The sequence below is a fragment of the Terrapene carolina genome, unplaced genomic scaffold (assembly GCF_002925995.2).
Source record: "Terrapene carolina triunguis isolate 2854851 unplaced genomic scaffold, T_m_triunguis-2.0 Scaffold18, whole genome shotgun sequence".
Classification (NCBI taxonomy): Eukaryota; Metazoa; Chordata; order Testudines; family Emydidae; genus Terrapene; species Terrapene triunguis.
The window spans coordinates 1,515,380-1,535,264 of NW_020664369.1; the positions used below are offsets into that span (position 1 = coordinate 1,515,380).

The window sequence follows — 19,885 nt, forward strand, 5'->3', positions numbered from 1 at the left end:
GGAATCAATGGGATTTCTCATGCTAATGAACACTGCACTCAGTAGTATGTGCAGGATAACGCCCAATACAATATGTTGAGAGATGTTAATAAATATTGGGGGCAGGAGGAGACATGATGTTCTGGTTGGTAATATACATCTTTGCGAGTTCATTAATATTTTATGATACTGTTGCTATGTGGGAAGAAATGGGTTTATAGACCTCTGTGAGGGAGTGTTTTAAACAGGGGCTAGAGGCAATGGAAAAAGGCAGGAATATGTGAGAGGAGAAGAGAAGAGAACAAAGAGATTGTTCTAGCAGGTCCATTTTCAGTAGGGAAGAGCCCATATCCTTGGCCACTGTAAGGCAGTTTGAACATTTTCTATCTAAATTGTTTTTCAACAGAAAACTGGGTTTTCGACAAAACTTAGTTTTTCATGAAGTGTCTGCTTGCTGTGGAAATTTTTGAGTTTTCATCCAAAAAAAAATGAAAACCAAAACACTTTGATTTAGATATTCTGCTGCAGTGCCTCATAGGAGCTGTAGTTTGGTTGTCTCACGTCCCCATTCTCCTCTCTGGGTCAGGCTCCCTGGCTAGACTACATGTCTCATGATGCACCATAGCCAGGAACTCACATGCTGCACCATCTTCCTTCTTCAAGAGGGTAAACTCTGGTGCACTATGGGAGATGTAGAATAACCAGGAAACCTGGTCTGTAGAAGAGAATGGGAGCATGAGGCAACTGAACTACAACTCCTATCAGGCACTGTGGCAGCATTTCTGAATTGAAACATTTGGGACAGGAGGTTAGCAAAAATATTTTTGTTTTCAAGTTTTTGCTGGAAAACTGACATTTTCCATAGAAATATTAGACAAATTATGATTTTATTTTTATTTTTTAATTTTATTTATTTATTTGTTTGCATTTTCATGAAAACTTTCTGCATGGAAAAAAATCCATTTTCTGACCTGCTCCAGTTGTAAGATTAGTCAGTGTCTATCTCATGCTGTGATATGATTAGCTCTTAGATGGTAAGCTGATTTAGACTATGTAAGTACTTAGATCTCCCAAGTAAAACCCAGGGGCTGGTGATTCAGTGAGTAGCACTCGTATTCCCAAGTTAGAATAAATACTTCCATATGGGATTGTAGAGGAGGGTGACGATGAGTAAGGCTGCGAGTCTGTCACGGAGGTCACAGATTCTGTGACTTTCTGGGCCCCCGGGGACTTCTGCAGCTGGCAGGTGTGACTAACCCCAGGGCTGCCTGAGCTTGGGCGGCCCTGGGGCCAGCTGCACCCCCCTCCCACAGCAGTGGTGGTCCTGACCGTCCCCCTCACCAGCTGTGGTGGGAGTCCCGGGCCACCCCCCACCAGCAGCAGCGGGGCAGTCCCAGGCTGCCCCCTGACAGCAGCAGCTGCCGCGATCCAAGGCTGACGGGGCTGCTCCCTGCCAGCAGCAGCTGCATCTGATGCGGTCCTGGGCTGGCAGGGCAGTCCCCTGTCAGCAGCGATGGCGGCAGTCCCATGCCGCCCCCCCCCCCCATCCCCTTCCCAGCACCAGCCGGTGCCCCAGAGCCCCGAGCACCAATGGGCACCCTGGAGCCCCCATCCTGATCACCAGCAGGCACCCTGGAGCTCCCCCCAGTACCAGCGGGTGTCCCGGAGCCCCCCCCCCAGTACCAGCAGGTGCCCCAGAGCTTCCCCTCCCGAGCAGCAGCTGCATCCCCGAAGTCCCCCAGAACACCAAAGACTTAGTCAGGGGTATATACTACAAGTCATGGACAGGTCACAGGGCCATGAATTTTTGTTTATTGCCTGTGACCTGTCCATGACTTTTACTAAAAATATGCATGACTAAATCTTAGCCTTAATGATAAGAGGTAGAAATGGCATCCTTGTCATTACAATTGTAATGGCACTTTTCACAAGAAAAGGAATATTAGGTGTGAAGGCCGATTGTATTCTGAATACACCTCTACCCCAATATAACGCTGTCCTCGGGAGCCAAAAAATCTTACCGCATTATAGGTGAAACCGCATTATATTGAACTTGCTTTGATCCGCTGGAGCATGCAGCCCCGCCCCCCCGAGCGCTGCTTTACCACATTACATCCGAATTCGTGTTATATTGGGTCACGTTATATCGGGGTAGAGGTGTACCTAGATCTCTCTTGTCTCTTTGTTTGCATATGGGAAGAGGCAGGAAAGAATGACTGAAACTTTTCTGCAAACATTTAATTGAATTCTAAATAATTTTTGACTTTATGCATTTGCCAGCCTTTTCTTCACTTTTCCACAAACATGTGTGAGTTTCTGATTTTTGTTGTTGTTGCATAGTTTGCTTAAATGTGATGGCTAGCTTGTACACAATGAACAGCTCAATCAGCTTTAGATATAGATCTTCTTCACTTCTGGTCCTGAACTATTAGGATAATTTGAGAGCCCTTCTCCTCTAGCTCCTCACAGAAGATTGCATCAGAGAAAAGGTTCATTTAGCATATCAATTCTTATAAAACTTTTTCCTCTAAAGAATCATAACATCCTGATATACTTGGGATATAGCACTGTTAGTCATTCAGGAACAGAATTATCCATTATCTGTACCTGCTGATTTTAAAATGTCTAACTTTAGTAGCTGCTGTTTAACATCCTCCCAAGATACTAATGGACTGAAAAGAGTGTTATCATCATTATATATTAAGACTATAACATCTGTTTTTTCCTAAAAACAGAACAGAAATATTTATTGAATATTTGTGCCTTTTCTGCAATATTATTGATAATTGTCATTTCCATGAAGTAATGAACCAATATCACTGTCGGGATTCTTTTTGTTCCTAATACACTTTAAAAATGCCTTCTGATTGTCCTTAAATCTGCTTGCCACTGATTTCTCCTAGTGTCCCTTTGCTTCCCTTATCAATATTTTATAATTCCTAGATTCTGATATATATTCATTACTGTCAACTTCCCTGTCTTTCATTTTTTTTAGCTGCCTTTACTTCCTCTCTAAACCAGATCTTTTTTTTACCAGTACAACCTACTTCCTTGATTATGAGATTGTGGCTTTTGGGGTATCTAGTAAAGTGTTGTTAAACAATTTTCAATTATAATTCACATTTTTCTGATTAATTTTTTCCTCCCAGCTGATTTGGCTCATAATTGTTTTCAGTTTTGTGAAAATGGCCCCTTTAGAGCATTCAGTGTGTATATATATATTTTTACTGGTTTTGACTTTATTCTGTTAGAACATTATAAATGTGATCAAGTCATGATCACTTGTACCTATGTTACCATTAATTTTTAGTTCTGTGATCCATTCTTCATCGATCAAGACGAGGTCTTAGATAGAATTCCCTTGTGTTGGATGGAACACTTGAGTTAGGAAATTATCATCTATAATATATAGAAATTCTTGGAAGGGCCCTGATTTTCAGAAAGTGTTGAGCAGTCATCCTCTATAAAACAAGACCCTTTAAGGCATCTCATGTTAGACACCCAGAATCACAAGCCACGTTTAGGCCTTATTATTTATCCTTAGAATTACAGTTTTTAAAAAAATCACTTGGTTGGTAATCCCATGATCTCCTAAGAGTTAAAATCTATCAATCCCTAGCAGATGAAATTTTTGCTTATGTGAGGCTAGGAAATATGGCTGACCCAGCAACTTCATGACACACACCAATATGCATGTTATCAGAGGAGGAAACAAGAAGATAAAGATAAAGCAATACTTGCAAGTCTCAGAATAAAGCAATATTCCCCCATCTGTTTTTTCTGAATCTCCACCAGGACTTTATTAGAAACAGGGAGAGGTATTTCATCAAATGTGATCTAGCAGGTCTTTAGCGCCAAGCTGCACATTTCTCCTTGCTGATACTCATTTACCAGCACCTGTCTGGCTTCCTCATCTCATTACACTGCACAAGAGAAAGGGCATTGAGCTCCTTTTGCAGTATTTCCATCCGGGCCATAATCTCTGACACTGTGCCTTTCACTACAGTTAGCTGCAGCTTCATCTTATTGTTCTCTTCCCAGAAGACTTTGTTCTCTTCCTGAAGAACCTGGATTGCCTTTTTCTCTTCCAGAAGAGTCTGGTTCTCTTTTAGCAGGGTCTGGAGGGTTTGGTTTAGCTTCTGGACAGCCTGGAGAGCCACATTTTCCTCCTGGATGCCTGGGGAAGCCTTGTTCTCCTCCTGAACTGGGACAGCTTTGCTTTCTTCCCAGATGTCCTGGACAGAATTACTCTTTTTCTGGAGGGCTGAGCCAGCCTTGCTCTCATCTTGGATTGGGTTGGCTTTGCTGTCCTCCTGGAAGGCAGGGACATCATCCTTGCTCTCCTCCTCGATTGTGGTGGCTTGGGTCTCCTTCTGGAAGACTTGGACAGCTTGGGTCTCCTTCTGGAAGACTGGGACAGCTTGGGTCTCCTCCCGGAGTACCTGTAAAGCCATATTCTTTTCCCGAACAACCTGAAGGGCCTTGTTCTCTTGGCTGACCTGGAAGCCTATGTTCCTATCTCGGAAGATTGGGAAGGGCTTGTTCTCCTTCTGGAGAACCTGCTGGAGGGTCTCATCATAAATAACCTGGATGGCTTTGTTCTGTGTCCGGAGGCACTGGAGAGTTTTGTTCTCCTCCCGGAGGGCCTTGTTTTCAATCCGGAGGGCCTTGTTCTCTTCCCAGAGTGCTTTGTTCTCCTCCCAGAGAGTCCAGTCATTCTGCATCTTCTTGTTGTAATGTTTCTGTTGAGAAGCAAAAGGTGGCTGATTATAAGTCTCACTCACCCATTTGCCATCTACAAAGACAAATGTTTCATCACTTAGCTTGACCCGTGGGGGAATGTAATCCATATCTGGTTCTGCCCGTTGCATCTGGTGATTCATCAGATTAAAAGTAAACGTGGGCTGACTTAGCGAAGTGAAGAAGTCTGTGTGAAAAGATTTTCTTCAGTAATTATATAGTAGACTGTTTTCCTTAGCAAGGAGTAGATAGAAAGGGGTCTGTGGAGAGGCTCAGTCAGGACTGCTGGAATATGGAATACAAATAAACAGGATTAGTTACGAAGTTCAAAGACAGAACTGAACTCAATTGACAAGGAATAAGTGAATTCTCAAAGTCTGTTCGTTGCTCAGCCTCTGTCAGAATGGTTTTGTTGGCTGAAAACAATTTTTCAGACACTGGCAAAACTAATACTACTATATCTACCAGCTTTTTTGTGCACAATACAGCTTCATCCTGAGCATAGTTATGGGGCTAAAAGACAGGACTCTAGCTCCTTATGCTATTTCATCCCCAGTCTATTCACAAGCAAATGAGTTATCAAATGTTATAGGTTTAGGCCCAATTTTCAAAAGTACCTTAGCAGGTTAGATGTCTGACTCCTATTGATGTCAGTGGGAGTCAGGCACCTAACTTGCTTAATGGGATTTTCAAAAGCACCTGTCTGCATTTTTATGCACCTAAATACCTTTGAAAATTCAGTCCTCGGTGCAGAAATTACTGGGTGAATTTCTGTGGCCTGTATTATGCAGGAGGTGAGACTGAATCAAAAAATGTATAAATCTCTGAAGATGTAGAGCACAGAATGGTGCAACATGCACACATAAAATGACAAAAAACAGAACAAAAAACACGGCACTGAACCACAGCACCGGCCTCTGGTTTTTCATAGATGACCCTCTTGCATGTTCTGCCACCATCTCAAAAATAGTCATTCTAAAAAAGAATTCCTTATGTTTCCTTCTGATCCCTCTTCATTCTGTTCCTTTGTTTGGATCCATTGGCAGTTCTTCCTGTCCCCCAGACTTACAGTTTCGGTATTATATTTGACTCTTTAGCTTCCCCTCTCCCCAGATCTTGTTTCTTGCTAATAAGTCCTATTGCTTCTTTCTTTTTCTCATAACCAAAACCCATGTTTCCTTACTACTCCCACTGCTTGACCACAACTTAAGCACAGAAACTTGAGACAATTCGCTCCTCCTTTTACTTTTCCTCCTTCACTTGGACCAAATTTTGCTGCTCATGTCACCTTCCTCTCGCAACCCTCCTTGTATCCACCAGCTGGCTTCCTGTCACTTACTGCATCCAATTTGGTCTATTCAGCCGGTGTGCAGGAGGAGCGCTTTTTTTTTTCCCTTTGCTTCGTCAGGCGGGAGTCCGAGCGCCTTTTTTGGGGGGGGGGGGCGCTTCGGCAAAAATGGTAGAGCCGGTGCGGCAGGGGGTGCGTGCTCAAAATTTTTTTACTGATGGGGTGTGCGATCAAAAAAGTTTGGAGACCACTGTTCTAGCAGGTTGTCTCATGTGTTGCCAGACAGCCTCTCTTGATTCCTTCAAATTCCTCTGTGAAACCCACTTCTTCCAGGGATACTCCCTTCCTTCTTCTAGTCTCCAAAACCTTGGCACCTCCTCCTGATGAACTTTTTGTCTTATCTTATAAGCCATTTGGAGCAGGGAACATATCTCTGTGTATGTTTGTAAGTCACATATGGAGAAGGACTCACTCAGTCTGGCTTAAGGCCCATCCACTGCATCAGTTTACCTTCCATTTCACAAGTGGAGCTCTGTATTGACACAGATTTCGCAAAGAATTCTGGCCAAGATTTTCAAAAGTGAGAGCCTAGAATTAGGTGCTTAACTCCATATTTAGGCATCAGATATATAAATGGCCTCATTTTCAGAATTGTTCTACTCTCACAAATGCCACCAAAGTCAGTAGGAGCTAGGGCTGCTCGGCACCTCTGAAAACCTGTCCCATTTCTATTTTGGTGCCTGCATGTGGATTTAGGAACCTAATGTTAAGCATCCAAGTTTGAAAATGTTGGCCCTGGTTGTGTCCCTTTCCAGGAAGTTTCTAAAAATCACACATACCAACTGAGTTCTCTTTGCAATCAAGAAAAAGAAAATATGCTCATTTTTAGCTTTTCAGTGGTCCATACCGTTGCTTCCAGTGGGAATTGAGATCAGCAAAATTACCTTCTCCAAACTTGTCTTAATTTTTGAGAAAGAGCCCAGAGAGTGTCACCCTGGTCAAACCTGGGCTGTTGGACTAGTCATGTCTGGGCATTGCCAAGAAAATTCCCAGCACAACCTTTCATCATTTTGACTTACGTCTGGGGAGAGTGAGTTAAACCACTTTTTAGGGAGAGGTGTTATTGTAGGCTTTAAAAACTTTACCTCAGCTAATTCTGATATAATTCTACTAGGCTTTACATTGTTGTTAACTGAAGCAATATAGTCCACTGCTCGTGATGCTGTCTAGGAATCAAAAGATCCTAATAATTTAGCTTCGTTCACATAATCTCTGTTATCTCCTTTTTTCCCCCCCATTGGTTTCTCCTTCACTAAGACTATCCACAATTACCTCATAAATGACTGGAGTTTCTTTGACTTCTGAGGCTGCACTCTCTTTTTTCTAATAAGTGCTGGAATCTATTACTAATTCATGTCTTTTCTATATATTATTTAATTTTCTTAACTTTGTACACTCCTCGATGTTCTTACTTAACCTCTTGTGTGCCTCAGCTAAGAGTTGAGTCTCTGTTTTTTGTCTAACTGATCATTTAGTAAGAATGCAGTGATCTCGATATCAGAGAGCAAAGATAGGGGTCATTGATTCATGGCTAATTATCTATAGTGTAGCATAAACACGTTACTAAAGTTCAGGGTGGATTCTCCTTCTCTGACAATTTTTAATTCAAGATCAGATATTTTTCTAAAAGATCTGCTCTAGGAATTATTTGGGGGAAATTCTATGGCCTGTGTTATACAGGAGGGCATCTTAGATTATCACAATGGTCCATTCTGGCCTTGGAATCTAAGAATCTATTAATCTACTATATATACTAAGCCTCCAAGTCAAATTCACTGCTATTCTCTCTGTGTCATTGATTGTCAATCTCTTTTACCCTGATTTCCAATCAGTAACTCCATGGAAATCAGGGTAAAACTGGAGTAACACAGTGATAAATCAGTCCCATGTAAAATGAGATTTGAAAAGAGATTGACAGAGAAGAGATTGACCAGAGAAATGAGAAATGACCAAAAAAGAGATTGACCAGAGTAATGTCACGTGGTGAACCATCTTTTCTCCCTTGCAGAGGCCTTTTAATTTCTCTTAATCTCAGTTATCATTTTCATTTAGCTCTGGATTAAACAATCCGGTAAGCAGTTTGGGGGCACAGTTTGCATGAGCAAAGCTATCTAAAATCAAGTTGAATAGTATTCTTCAGTAGTAGTAGGTGCATCTGCTCACCTCTGTTTAAAAGATAATAAGTCTAGCGATGTCCTGTTTCTTTTCTCTTTATCTTCTCCAAACACACAGTTGGTTTATAACTATAGGGCATCCAATGCTGAGGCCCAATGCCAGAAGCTGCCTCAGCCTCTCCCTCCTCAAAACTGATTTTCAACATGGCCCGAGATAGGACCATGGTTTTCAAACCGAGGCATGTAACAAGAAGGAAATGTGTCAACCCCATTATGACATAGACACAGTATCCAAGCCCATCCAGAGCAACAGCACAATTGATGTAGGTGAAAAGCATCTGCTCCCCAGGCCTGTTAGACTTCAGCAGGAGCTCAAGTGTTTCCCATCAAAAGTTTCCCAATACTGTACTGTATTCTCACAACTTAATCTCCATTGTTCCCACTACAATCTCTGAAGAATATCTGTTTTTTTCCAGATCCATATGTGGATTTTTTTAAATAGAAGATACCTCTTTTTCCTTATAACAAGTAGCTCATTCTCAAGCTTCTTCCTGAATCAAGTCCTTCTGTCTTCCTCCTCACGTATGATCGTAGAAGCAGTTCAAATGAATTCTTTTTCCAGCACTTTGTTTTTAGAGAACAGGATTTGTTCCATCCCAGAAATTCAAATTAGGTTCACTGCTGAATTGATACTGACATTAACAAAACACCTTCCTCTTCTCCGGTATGAGGCCTGGAGTAATTTCCCAAAACTAACGTTGAGGTTGGTGGGGTTTTGGTTTTTTTTGTTTTTTTTTACTACAAATTAAAAGAGCTAGGATATCACCAAATCCTGTTAATAAGAAAATAGACTGCAGCGAGTATCCAGGCATTAAAGTTAATGACATTATCCAAAGCAGCTATTCACACTTTCACATCTTTCCATTTTTAATGATTTCTTCCTGTTTCTTATTTGCTGCATCTTTAAAAGTAGAATAAAGTTTTTTCTAATTCGAGTGTTCCTAAATCACAAACACTAAAGTTAATTTCTTCTCAGGTGAAAATACTTACTAAACTTGGCCTTACCCCTAAGGTAACTGTGATTCTTTTGGAAAGTTCGAGGTAAACCCATTCAGCTATTTTTGAGTTATGCAAAGATGATAAACCTCGGCATACAACTTCTCACTGTAATTTCCCCCCCACTTCTATTTAATCTGAGACAACACTAAAGCATCACTAGTCACTATGGCAACTTCCTGGAGAGCATTCTGTTTACTTTCTAATTCAAGTATTCTACAGAGGAGAGCAGGACAATCAGTTTCTTGCAGGGAGTTTGTCCTCTGATAGAAGGGGATTGAAGTTTGCTTACTGGTTGCAGGGAGCTTTAAGAAAGGTGATTGTTGAACTGCACCTCCTCAACTCCTGGAAAACCAAGGGGGTGCAATATACTAAAGCAGACCTTGGTAGAAAAGCTTAACAGCTCAGTAACTTACTGGAGCCAAAGTTAGTGAAGATCAGAACAATCCAGTAATAAGTACTAATCCAAAGAGAAAAATCCGATTCTTCTGAATTAGTAATTACTGCTAGGAGTAAAGTTTGTGGTTTATGTTGTTGTAAGCAGAGTCAGGATGAGCTCTACCCTGACATCTGGTGGCGAATTATGGCGAGTGTGGAAAAGAACTCCAGGGGCTGATCTTGTTTGCATAGGCACACCCACTCACCTGGCATGAAACACAGCAACTGAAAGTGGTTACTTTGGCTGGTGTGGGATCCCCAGTTTCTCTATTATTGGAGCAGGAAGAATAAAGTTTTGTTACCCTGATTCTGTGAATCAAGGCCAGTGGAACTGTTGTATGACAGAAGGACTGAGTGAGTCCTTCACCATTACCTAAGTAGCACTTGCTTGACAAGGGGCATGGGTTACAAAACCCAGTGAATTGAGAGAGGATGGGGACAGGTATTTGTATCTGATGGTATGGGCCCCCTCTGAGGGTTTGAAACACCAATTGCACCGCCTCCTCTCTCCATTGTTGAATGTCAGAGCTAACTTTGATTCCCTTAGGAGTCTAGTTACAGGCTGCTGGGCTGAATTCACTTTGGGCCAATGGTGCACCAGCACTGGGGCTCCCCTACTATACTATGAGCTGAAATCGCTAAGAGCTGAAATCACAAAAGAGCTGATGTTATTAAGAGCTGAGATCACTGAGTGCTGTGTTAACTAGTGAGGGAGCCTGAAGCTATATTGCTCAGCAGCTGGCGGAGCAATTTGTGGGGATGACTGGAGGAGCAGTGAGCGGCGTGGAGCCTTGCGGGGCCGGTTGGAGTGGCCCAAGGAACGGCGAGCGGAGCTGTTTGCGGGGACGGCTGGAACGGCTCACAGGTCGGTGAGCGGAGCGGAGCAGCTTGTAGAGCGGAGCAGTTCGTGGGGTGGCAGGAAAGTGGACTGGCTTGTGGTGAAGGCTGCGGCGGAACCCCCACGGAGAAACAGACGGCTGGCCAGCCTCGGATCACGTAAGGTGCCCCTTAACACCCTGCGTGCCCCCCCCCTTTTACTCTGGGGCTGCACTGACCAGGGACAGAGACTTTGGGGGTTGTTGGACTTTTGGGACTTTGGGTGGTTGCTGGACCCAAGAGACTTTGGGGCTGTTGGACTTGGGGGACTCTGGGTGATTTTTGGGTTGCTGGATTCAAGAACCAAAGGGAAAGGACACAGCCCCATTTGCTGGGGTGGGTTTTGCTCATGGTTTGTGTTATGAATCCTGTTTGTGGTGTTTTTTCCAATTTTTTGCTGATGTCGTTTACCTCATGTTATTAAACATTTTCTGCTACACTCAGACTCCGTGCTTGCGAGAGGGGAAGTATTGCCTCTTAGAGGTACCCAGGGGGGTGGTATGTAATTGTCCCAGGTCACTGGGTGGGGGCTCGAGCCGGTTTTGCATTGTGTTATTGAAACGGAACCCCTAGATACAGAACCTGGCCCTTGTTGCTGCCAACTTAGATGGGCAGAAGGGTTACATTGTTCTTTTCTTAATTTTTCTATATCATATTTTCCTGCCTTTATTCACATCTGTACAAACTGGTGTGAATGAATCATGATTATTTATGCTACCCCAGGATTTAAGGCTTGATCCACACCGGACCAAAGTCAGTGGAAAGACTGATACATACTTCAATGGGCTTTGCATCAGCTCCAGAACTGGTTAATTGGGGGAGGTACAGCAAGATATTTGTAGCCTATTTTGTCTGTGTTCATGGCATGCTAATTGATCAGAAAGAGTTACCGGGGAGATCAAAGAATTCCTTCTGCTCTGAAAAGGACACAAGTGAATTGGGATGGCAGTGTATAAATTAGGGCTGTAAATTAATTGCAGTTAACTCAGCAATTATCTCAAAACAAATTAATCATGATTAATCGCAGTTTTGATTGCACAGTTAGTACTACATGTTGTTACCTTTTCTTGAATATTACATTCTTTCGCAACATCCAAGAAATGCTCTACACATGTTTCAGCATAAAGTCTCTCTTCAGAATGCTTTACTGTTAAAGCAAACGACTGCAGTGTCCATGTAACATCAGTCAGGTGTGCCGTGACTCCAAGATAGCTGTGATTGCTCAAGGATGTCCAGTCAAAGCAACAGCTAGTGCATTTTTCAGAAGCTCCAACTTTGTACTCTTCTCATTGTGATCATAGATGCTGATTTTTGATTTTGCCGATGGGTGCCCCATCCCAGCTCCACGCCCCCAAGGCCCTGCCGCACTCTGCCCCCAAGGTCCTGCACCCATTCTGCCACCTCCCCCTAGGCCCTGTCCCCTGAGCTCCTCCCACCTGCCACTTGCTCCCTTCTGCCCCTTCCTGACTTAAGGGTGAGATGTGTATGTTTGGGGGGGGCTCTGCCAGTTTGTGGGGAGCTCTGCCAGTTTTGGGGGGCTGCCCACCCACCCTTTCCCCCCAGTCCCATCCCTCTGCAGTTAGCAGAGAAGCCGCCCACACAGATTGTCTCCCCCCAGCCCCAGCCCCCTGCAGCCAGTCCAGAAGCTGCCTGCCTGCCCTGTTTCCCCCCAGGCCCAGCCCCCTGTGACCAACTGAGAAGCTGCCTGTGCCCCTGCTTGCCCACCCCCCACCAACTGGGCTCCCTCTGCCCTGGAAAAGGAATCACCTGCTCGCCATGGGAGCCGGGTTGGGAGATGCAGCAGCCACACACGCTGGGAAACAGATCCTGGCTGCGTGCAAACAGCTGATAGGTGGCTTTGCACCAAAGAGCTGTTTGGCCGGATGGGGAACAGCTGATTGGCTTCAGCGCAGCAAACAGCTGATAGGAACTGTGCAAGCAATATATCTGATTGGTAGCTGAGCACACATTATTTTTTTTCCAGGGGCGCTCCAGCTCCAAAGCACGCAAGGAGTCAGCACTTATGGTTGTGATGGTTTAGGTGAAGTGGATTCTTCCTGTATAGGCTCCCCCTTTCCCAAAAGTTTCCCCAGTTCCTAATAAATCTAAACCCCTCCTCCCTACACCATTGTCTCATCCATGCATTGAGACCTTGCAGTTCTGCCTGTCTAACTGGCCCTGTGTGTGGAACTGGAAGCATTTCAGAGAATGCTACCATGGAGGTCCTGGACTTCAATCTCTTACCTAGCAGCCTAAATTTGGCCTCCAGGACCTCTCTCCTATCCTTCCCTATCATTGGTACCTACATGTACCATGACCACCAGCTCCTCCCCAGCACTACACATAAGTCTATCTAGATCTCTTGAGAGATCCATAACCTTCGCACCAGGCAGGCAAGTCACCATGCGGTTCTCCCTGTCATCGCAAATCAAGCTATCTATGTTTCTAATAATTGAATCCCCCATAACTATTACCTGTCTCTTCCTAATAACTGGAGTTCCCTCCCCCAGAGAGGTATCCTCAGAACGAGAGGATACCACAACATCGTCTGGAAGGAGGGTCCCAACTATGTGATCATTTCCTTTTGCTCCCGGTGGATGTTCTCCTTCCCTGAGACTTTCATTCTCCTCAACAGCACAGAGGCTGTTGGACTGGGAGTGTCCCGGAAAGTCTCATCTATGTACTTCTCTGTCTCCCTTAGCTCCTCCAGTGTAGCCACTCTGGTCTCCAAAGCCCGTACACGGTCTCTGAGGGCCAGGAGCTCCTTGCCCCAAATGCATACATATGCCACCTGCCCATAGGCCAGGCAATCATACATGCTGCATTGGGTCCAATAAACTGGATAGCCCCCACTCTGTTGCTGGACGTCTGCCTGCATCCTCTTTTTACTCCTGCAGCTCGGTCCTTTGTTGATGTTTTGTTTTTATCAGTGGGTGTTTTTGGCTTTTACGTTCAAGCACTATTGAGTGGCTCTAGCTCCCCCCTCGAACAACTCCCTCGCCAAACTCCCCTGTTAGCCATCCCTGTTCGCTAGCTCCTCTGGTCGCTTAGGGGTGCCTGCTTTAAAGCCCCACCTCCCGCTTAGGGGATGATGGGCGCTAAAGGACTTAGCGATCAGAGCCTCCTTAAGAAGCTCTCAGCCTTGCCTAGCAGGCCACCAGGCTCAGCACACGGTCCCCCAAACAAACAGACCACACGGTCTATTTCAGTCAAGCTGCAAGCACACCACAAACACACACATTACTGACAACAAACATGCCCCAAGGGTCAAGTCATCACTCCTCCTTCACCTGGAGCACTCCTCGTAAAACTCTGAGCTCTTCTCTCTCCCACATATTTATCCCACTGAAGTATTTATAGAGAGCAATCATACCCCCGCCCCAGCCTTCATTTTTTTAGGCTAAACAAGCCAAGATCCTTCTGTCTCCTCTTGTAAGACAGTTTCTCCATTTCTCTGATCATTCTTCCAGCCCTTCTCTAACCTGTTCCGATTTCAAATCATCTTTGTTAAACATGGCAGATCAGAATTGCTACCAGTATTCCAGATGAGGTGTGCTAATAACACTTCCCCTTCTCTACTAGAAGTACCATTGCTGATGCATCCAAAGAGTCAATTAGCATTTTTCACAGCTTTATCACATTGGCAGCTCATAGTCATCAACTAATACTTCCAGGTCTCACTCCATCTATGTCAATTACAACAGAGAACTTCCCAGGACCTTTCACTTTACACTAGCACTGTTAATTAAAGAATAATTCGCAGCACAATTGATGTGTTCTTTTTTAAATGAGCTAATCCCACTAGAAAACCGTAAGAACCTGGAATCCTGAACCCAAAAGCTCTCCAGGTGGCAGAAAAGCGAGAAACCCAACGACAGAGTTATATAGGTTTTATTTTACGTGCAGATATGTTAAAAGAAAACCCTCATTTGTAAGTAAAGAGCTGTTTGAACGGGAACCTTGGTCTAGAGCCTTCCCTTCTTTTTTATGGGGGTTGGGGGGTCAGATTACAGAGTTATTGCTCTGGGCCTTTTCTCCCTCTCCCGAGGACGCTTCGAGGCACCAAAGCAAGAGAAGGACCTTACACGGCCGTGGGCCCAGCAGGTTTGCGCCAGCCGGGACTCGAACCCAGCTCGCAGGAACGGGAATCCTGCATGATGCCTCTACACCACCGGCACGCTGGCAGCCTACCCTTCCTAAGGCGTCTCATCCTGCGTCGGGCAGCCAGCGTCGTCCAATCAAAGGAGAGCCGGTGTCCAGGCCCAGGCTTTCAGCTGACGAGGTGGCCGAGAGTTTAAGGCGATGGACTGCTAATCCATTGTGCTCTGCACGCGTGGGTTCGAATCCCACCTTCGTCATTGGCCTTCCCTTCCCATTTTGGCTACGGGATCCTTCCTCCAGGCAACCTCTGCCCGTTGCCGCCCAAGCGACTCCTAGAATGAACAAGAGAAGCCCACCTGCCAGGAAAGTGGATCCTTGTGCCACTAAGAGCGTCCCAGTGCCAGAAGGAGTAGGGGCTCGCTGGCCTGAGGAAACAAGTTCCAGACCAATTCAGACGCACTATGCTTTCAATCTGCATCTTAACGGTGTCCCGGAATGTTTCCTTGAAAAACCGAGAACTCCCCGATTCTTGCCCGGTGTGTATGAAGAGTTCTGGCTAGAGGCTGGAACGATGACTGCAATGTCTTGAAGCCAGGCATGTCATGGCGAGTCGGGAAAAGAGGTCTGCCCTAGGCAAAGGATACCGTTTGCTTCTCTGAGCAGCCCGCTCGTCAGGCAGAGAGAATCAAGGGTCATTGACGTAGGAGGAAGAGAAAGCTCTCAAGCTAACAAGCAGAAGAGGAGAAGAGAGCACGGCGTCTCCACCCAGCAGGAGAGAGAAGCTTGGTCTGGGTTTTACTTTACATTGCCAAGGCTGGCTGGCTGGTCTAGAAAGACGGGGGGGGGGGTGAACTTCAAGTCATAAAGAATTGACTCAACTGATTGTATCAGATAGTACTGTAGTCTGAAAGGGTATTGAGCAAGGTCTTTTCTGGAAGCCTCTCCACACTGGTGATGAATAGCCTGGTGAAATGGAGGTCTTAAGACTAGCTGAGGAATTAGGAAGACTCCCTGATCTTCTGCTTTACAGTCTGGGAGCAAAGCAAGGGAGAAGCAGGCTTTCCCCCAAACAGGAGGGGAGGCAGCTAGCTCCCTGTCTCCAAAGAAATGGAGTAAGGGGGGAGCAAAAGCAAGGGAAGCCTCATTTCCATAGAAATCAGCAGGGGGTTGGGAAGTGCAGAGGAAGGGAAGAAGAGCAGAAGGTCATCCTGCCCCTTGAAAGAAGGTCCTGGAACTTTGGAGGAGAGAAGCCATCTTTGGCATCCATCACTAGACAGCCACAAGGCGCCAGAGCGCTTGCAAGCTGAGCCCTTCAAGCAAGGAAGGCTTGAAGTCTCTGGGAAGTGAAGCTAGGTGAGATGCCTGTTAAGGCAAAGCTCTTTCACCTAGGAAGAGAAGGGAAAGCCAGCTCCTTGTACTTCTGTGGAAGGGCCTGGGCAAGAGGTGACCCCAGCTCTCACAGCACTCCCAAGCGGGACAATGCCACAGTGCCTCTCAGACGGGCCAGCCGGGTCTCCCGTCAGGCTCGAAAGAAGAGGAATCTCACAACAGGCCTCAGCGCTACTGGCAAGCGCACAGGCTTTGACTGACACTTCTTCTCCAGCTGGCTTGGGTGCCTGTCTTTGGCTGCCAAAGGACGGCAGGTACCTCAACGTCCTGCTTGGCTGAATGGTAAAACCCTAGGACCGCTCCTCTGACAGGCCGCTTAGAAGGGAACCTTGGTCTAGAGCCTTCCCTTCTTTTTTATGGGGGTTGGGGGGTCAGATTACAGAGTTATTGCTCTGGACCTTTTCTCCCTCTCCTGAGAACACTTTGAGGCACCAAAGCAAGAGAAGGACCTTACATGGCTGTGGGCCCAGCAGGTTTGCGCCAGCCAGGACTCGAACCCAGCTCGCAGGAACGGGAATCCTGCATGATGCCTCTACACCACCGGTGCGCTGGCAGCCTACCCTTCCTAAGGCGTCTCATCCTGCGTCGGGCGGCCAGCGTCGTCCAATCAAAGGAGAGCCAGTGTCCAGGCCCAGCCTTTCAGCTGACGAGGTGGCCGAGAGGTTAAGGCGATGGACTGCTAATCCATTGTGCTCTGCACGCGTGGGTTCGAATCCCACCTTCGTCGTTGGCGTTCCCTTCCCATTTTGGCTACGGGATCCTTCCTCCGGGCAACCTCTGCCCGTTGCTGCCCAAGCGACTCCTAGAATGAACAAGAGAAGCCCACCTGCCAGGAAAGTGGATCCTTGTGCCACTAAGAGCGTCCCAGTGCCAGAAGGAGTAGGGGCTCGCTGGCCTGAGGAAACAAGTTCCAGACCAATTCAGACACACTATGCTTTCAATCTGCATCTTAACGATGTCCCGGAATGTTTCCTTGAAAAACCGAGAACTCCCCGATTCTTGCCCGGTGTGTATGAAGAGTTCTGGCTAGAGGCTAGAACGATGACTGCAATGTCTTGAAGCCAGGCATGTCATGGGGAGTCGGGAAAAGAGGTCTGCCCTAGGCAAAGGATACCGTTTGCTTTTCTGACCAGTTACCTTTGGCATCACACTTCTGTGCCTGTTTCCTCACCTATGCAATGGGTTTAATACTACTTACTCATCAGAAGTGTTGTGAAGATTATTTAGTTCACATTTGTAAAGTGCTTCGAAAATGCAAATCACCATGATAGATAAGTGCTACATGCTACTTCTGTTTATCCTCTGTGTTGTGAAATATACTTTGTTCACAAGCTGAAGAAAAATGTTTGATGTCTACTATTGTGTGACCCGTCTTTCAGAGATTTCAGTGTTTGTGCTGTTACATCCCAGATCTTGTACTCATGGCAACAAATTCACTGCTGTGCTATCAGGTGTATATAAATAGGACATGAAAATTAAACTCCTTAGACTTTCTATCTCTTCAGGTAGGAATGACTTTTACTTCCTAGCAAGTTGGCCTTGGTTAATATTTCCTTCAGTCACTGATCTTTATTTTAATCATGACTGGGGAAAATAGATACTAGATTTATGTTTAATATCTTCCTATGCCCTCAGCACATCTTGAGCGGTGACTTGTCTCACCTTCTGCCTACTCCGCTGCAGCCCCTTTAGAGCACTGGGTGCCCCCAGGAGACTAGAGATGGAGCAGCCCCTGCACATCCTGAGATAGGGGTTGCAGTTCTGTCTGGACTGCACAGAGGCTGCACAAGGTGCCTGACACTTGAATGCTGTTCTCTGTTAGTTAAATGGGGTCCTCTGGCCAGAACTGTGAAAACTGTGAACAGAAGGAAGTAGCTGAGATTCTCAGAGATCAAGGCAGGCAATGCACATACAGGGTCTAACTGAGACCCGCCTGAACCTCACTGAAGCACACCCACTTACAGCAGGTCTGAATTTGGCCCACATTCTGAATACAGGGATCCTGCCTAAGAAGCAACCAGGGCCGGAGGAACAGGTATCAGTGGGTTGATGAGGAATGTCATCAGTTCCCGTTTTGATTGACATTGAGAAAATTGAGGTTTCAGCTTATTAAGAAACCCCTAATAGTGATTTATGTGAGCCTGTACATTCTAAATTTTAAAATCATCAAATTAGCTCAGTGTGTAATCCTCTCTATTAATTATCCATTAGCTACTTCTTAATTAAAATGGAACACTTATCAAACCACATGTGATGGCCACACAGTACTAATTTAATTCATTATCAAACCAGTTCCAGAAATAATAAGGACCAGGTTTACTAAAATCTAACAATTTAGTTTTATCCAAGCTATAAAGCTGACTGAGCTAAAGAGGCCTTAAAATTTAGTCTCACTAGGATTTACTAGACAACATACTGTAAACAGTGCTACTTCTACTAGTGTGAAGCAAAGAAACATGAAGACAAACATTACAAACCTATGAAAGTACTGAAATAGCACAATTAAATGACAACACATGATGGAAACCTCCCAAAAAAGAGAGTCCTGTTATTTAGATGAACAGGCACTCTTAATTCTAGTATCTCCTGATTTTTGAGTTTGACTTTGCAACCTTAACATTCTTTTAAAGTAGGGTTTGTTTTGTTTTTTTTTAAATGTAATTTCCTACGTTTTGGGAAAAGCAAAATGAAAACACAGCTATTCCATCATATTGACACCCACATAGGTTTAGACCCTTTAGAACCACAGCCAGACCTCTACCACTTCAGGTAACAGGGTAGCTGGTAGCAGCAGTAGGCTGTTGTCCTTTATGTGAAATAGCACTATAGAGGAAAGAGATGACAGTTTACCAATGGGTTTCACAGCTATTTGCTAACTGCAGAGGAATATTCAGACTCAGGAATCAATTGGGTTCAATTCCAAGTTCTGGAACGGAGTGTTCTCCAGTAGATATAGACCCTACTGCTCTGTCGCCATGGCCTATCCCCCGCATCACCGCCCCAGTGCCTATCCTCATTCTCTCCCTCCAGCTTCTGTCCCCTTTGATGCTATCTACTCATCTTCCATCCCCTATTCCTGTTCTGTCACCTCACCACTCTGCTCTTCACCCCTCTACATTTGAGTCAGGCCACATGGAGTGCCTGGCATGCCCGCTGTGCAGAGGGAGCAGTTAGAATACCAGAGAAACAGCCTCCCTACTCTCAGTTGCAGTGATTGGTACCACAGCTTGAGCATTCAGCCTCCCAGAGGAACAATTGCAGGGGCAATCCTGCTCAGTGCCTGCAGCTCCAGGATGGAGCATGCTTGGTAGCTCTGTGGGGATGGTACATGCCAAATCTAGTCAGTATGTGGGAGCTGTGTGGGGCTGGAGCATCCTCTGTACAGACGGAATCTTCAGAAAATGTCGAGACCAAACTCGAATAAACCTCTACTGAGCATGTGCTAAATGAGAGTTTCAAAGGCTTATACCTGGGGCAGATTTCCACACACCTAATAAAAATTACATCTCTGACACTAGGGAAACCCCCCACCAAATTATAAATCCCTGCTCCAGGGTATGGAGATGCCAGAGCAGGGGTTGGCAACGTTTGGCACGCGGCTTGCCAGGGTAAGCACCCTAGCAGGCCGGGCCAGTTTATTTACCTGCTGACGCGGCAGGTTCAGCCGATCGCGGCCCCCACTGGCCGCGGTTCGCTGTCCCGGGGCAATGGGGGCGGCGAGAAGCCACGGCCAGCACATCCCTCGCCCGCGCCCCTTCCCGCCGCCCCCATTGGCCCGGGACGGCGAACCGCGGCCAGTGGGGGCCGCGATCGGCCGAACCTGCCGCGTCAGCAGGTAAATAAA

At 45.7% G+C, this 19,885-nt stretch overlaps 1 protein-coding gene and 2 non-coding genes across 3 annotated transcripts; 2 read left to right on the forward strand and 1 right to left on the reverse strand.

Moving 5' to 3' along the window:
* Window positions 1-3,866: 3,866 nt before the first annotated feature.
* Window positions 3,867-4,862, reverse strand: LOC113406613 (spermatid-associated protein-like). Its single transcript, XM_026652312.1, has one exon. It carries the CDS (start codon window positions 4,860-4,862, stop codon window positions 3,867-3,869), a length of 996 nt encoding a protein of 331 aa, XP_026508097.1.
* Window positions 4,863-14,827: 9,965 nt separating this feature from the next.
* On the forward strand, window positions 14,828-14,909 carry TRNAS-GCU. The gene has a single exon. It is a non-coding gene; the product is annotated as a tRNA-Ser (tRNA).
* Window positions 14,910-16,686: 1,777 nt separating this feature from the next.
* On the forward strand, window positions 16,687-16,768 carry TRNAS-GCU. The gene has a single exon. It is a non-coding gene; the product is annotated as a tRNA-Ser (tRNA).
* The last annotated feature ends 3,117 nt before the right edge of the window (window positions 16,769-19,885 follow it).

Excerpts from the sequence above, each read along its gene's own strand:
- LOC113406613 (XM_026652312.1), bottom strand. The coding sequence starts at position 4,862 with ATGAATCACCAGATGCAACGGGCAGAACCAGATATGGATTACATTCCC.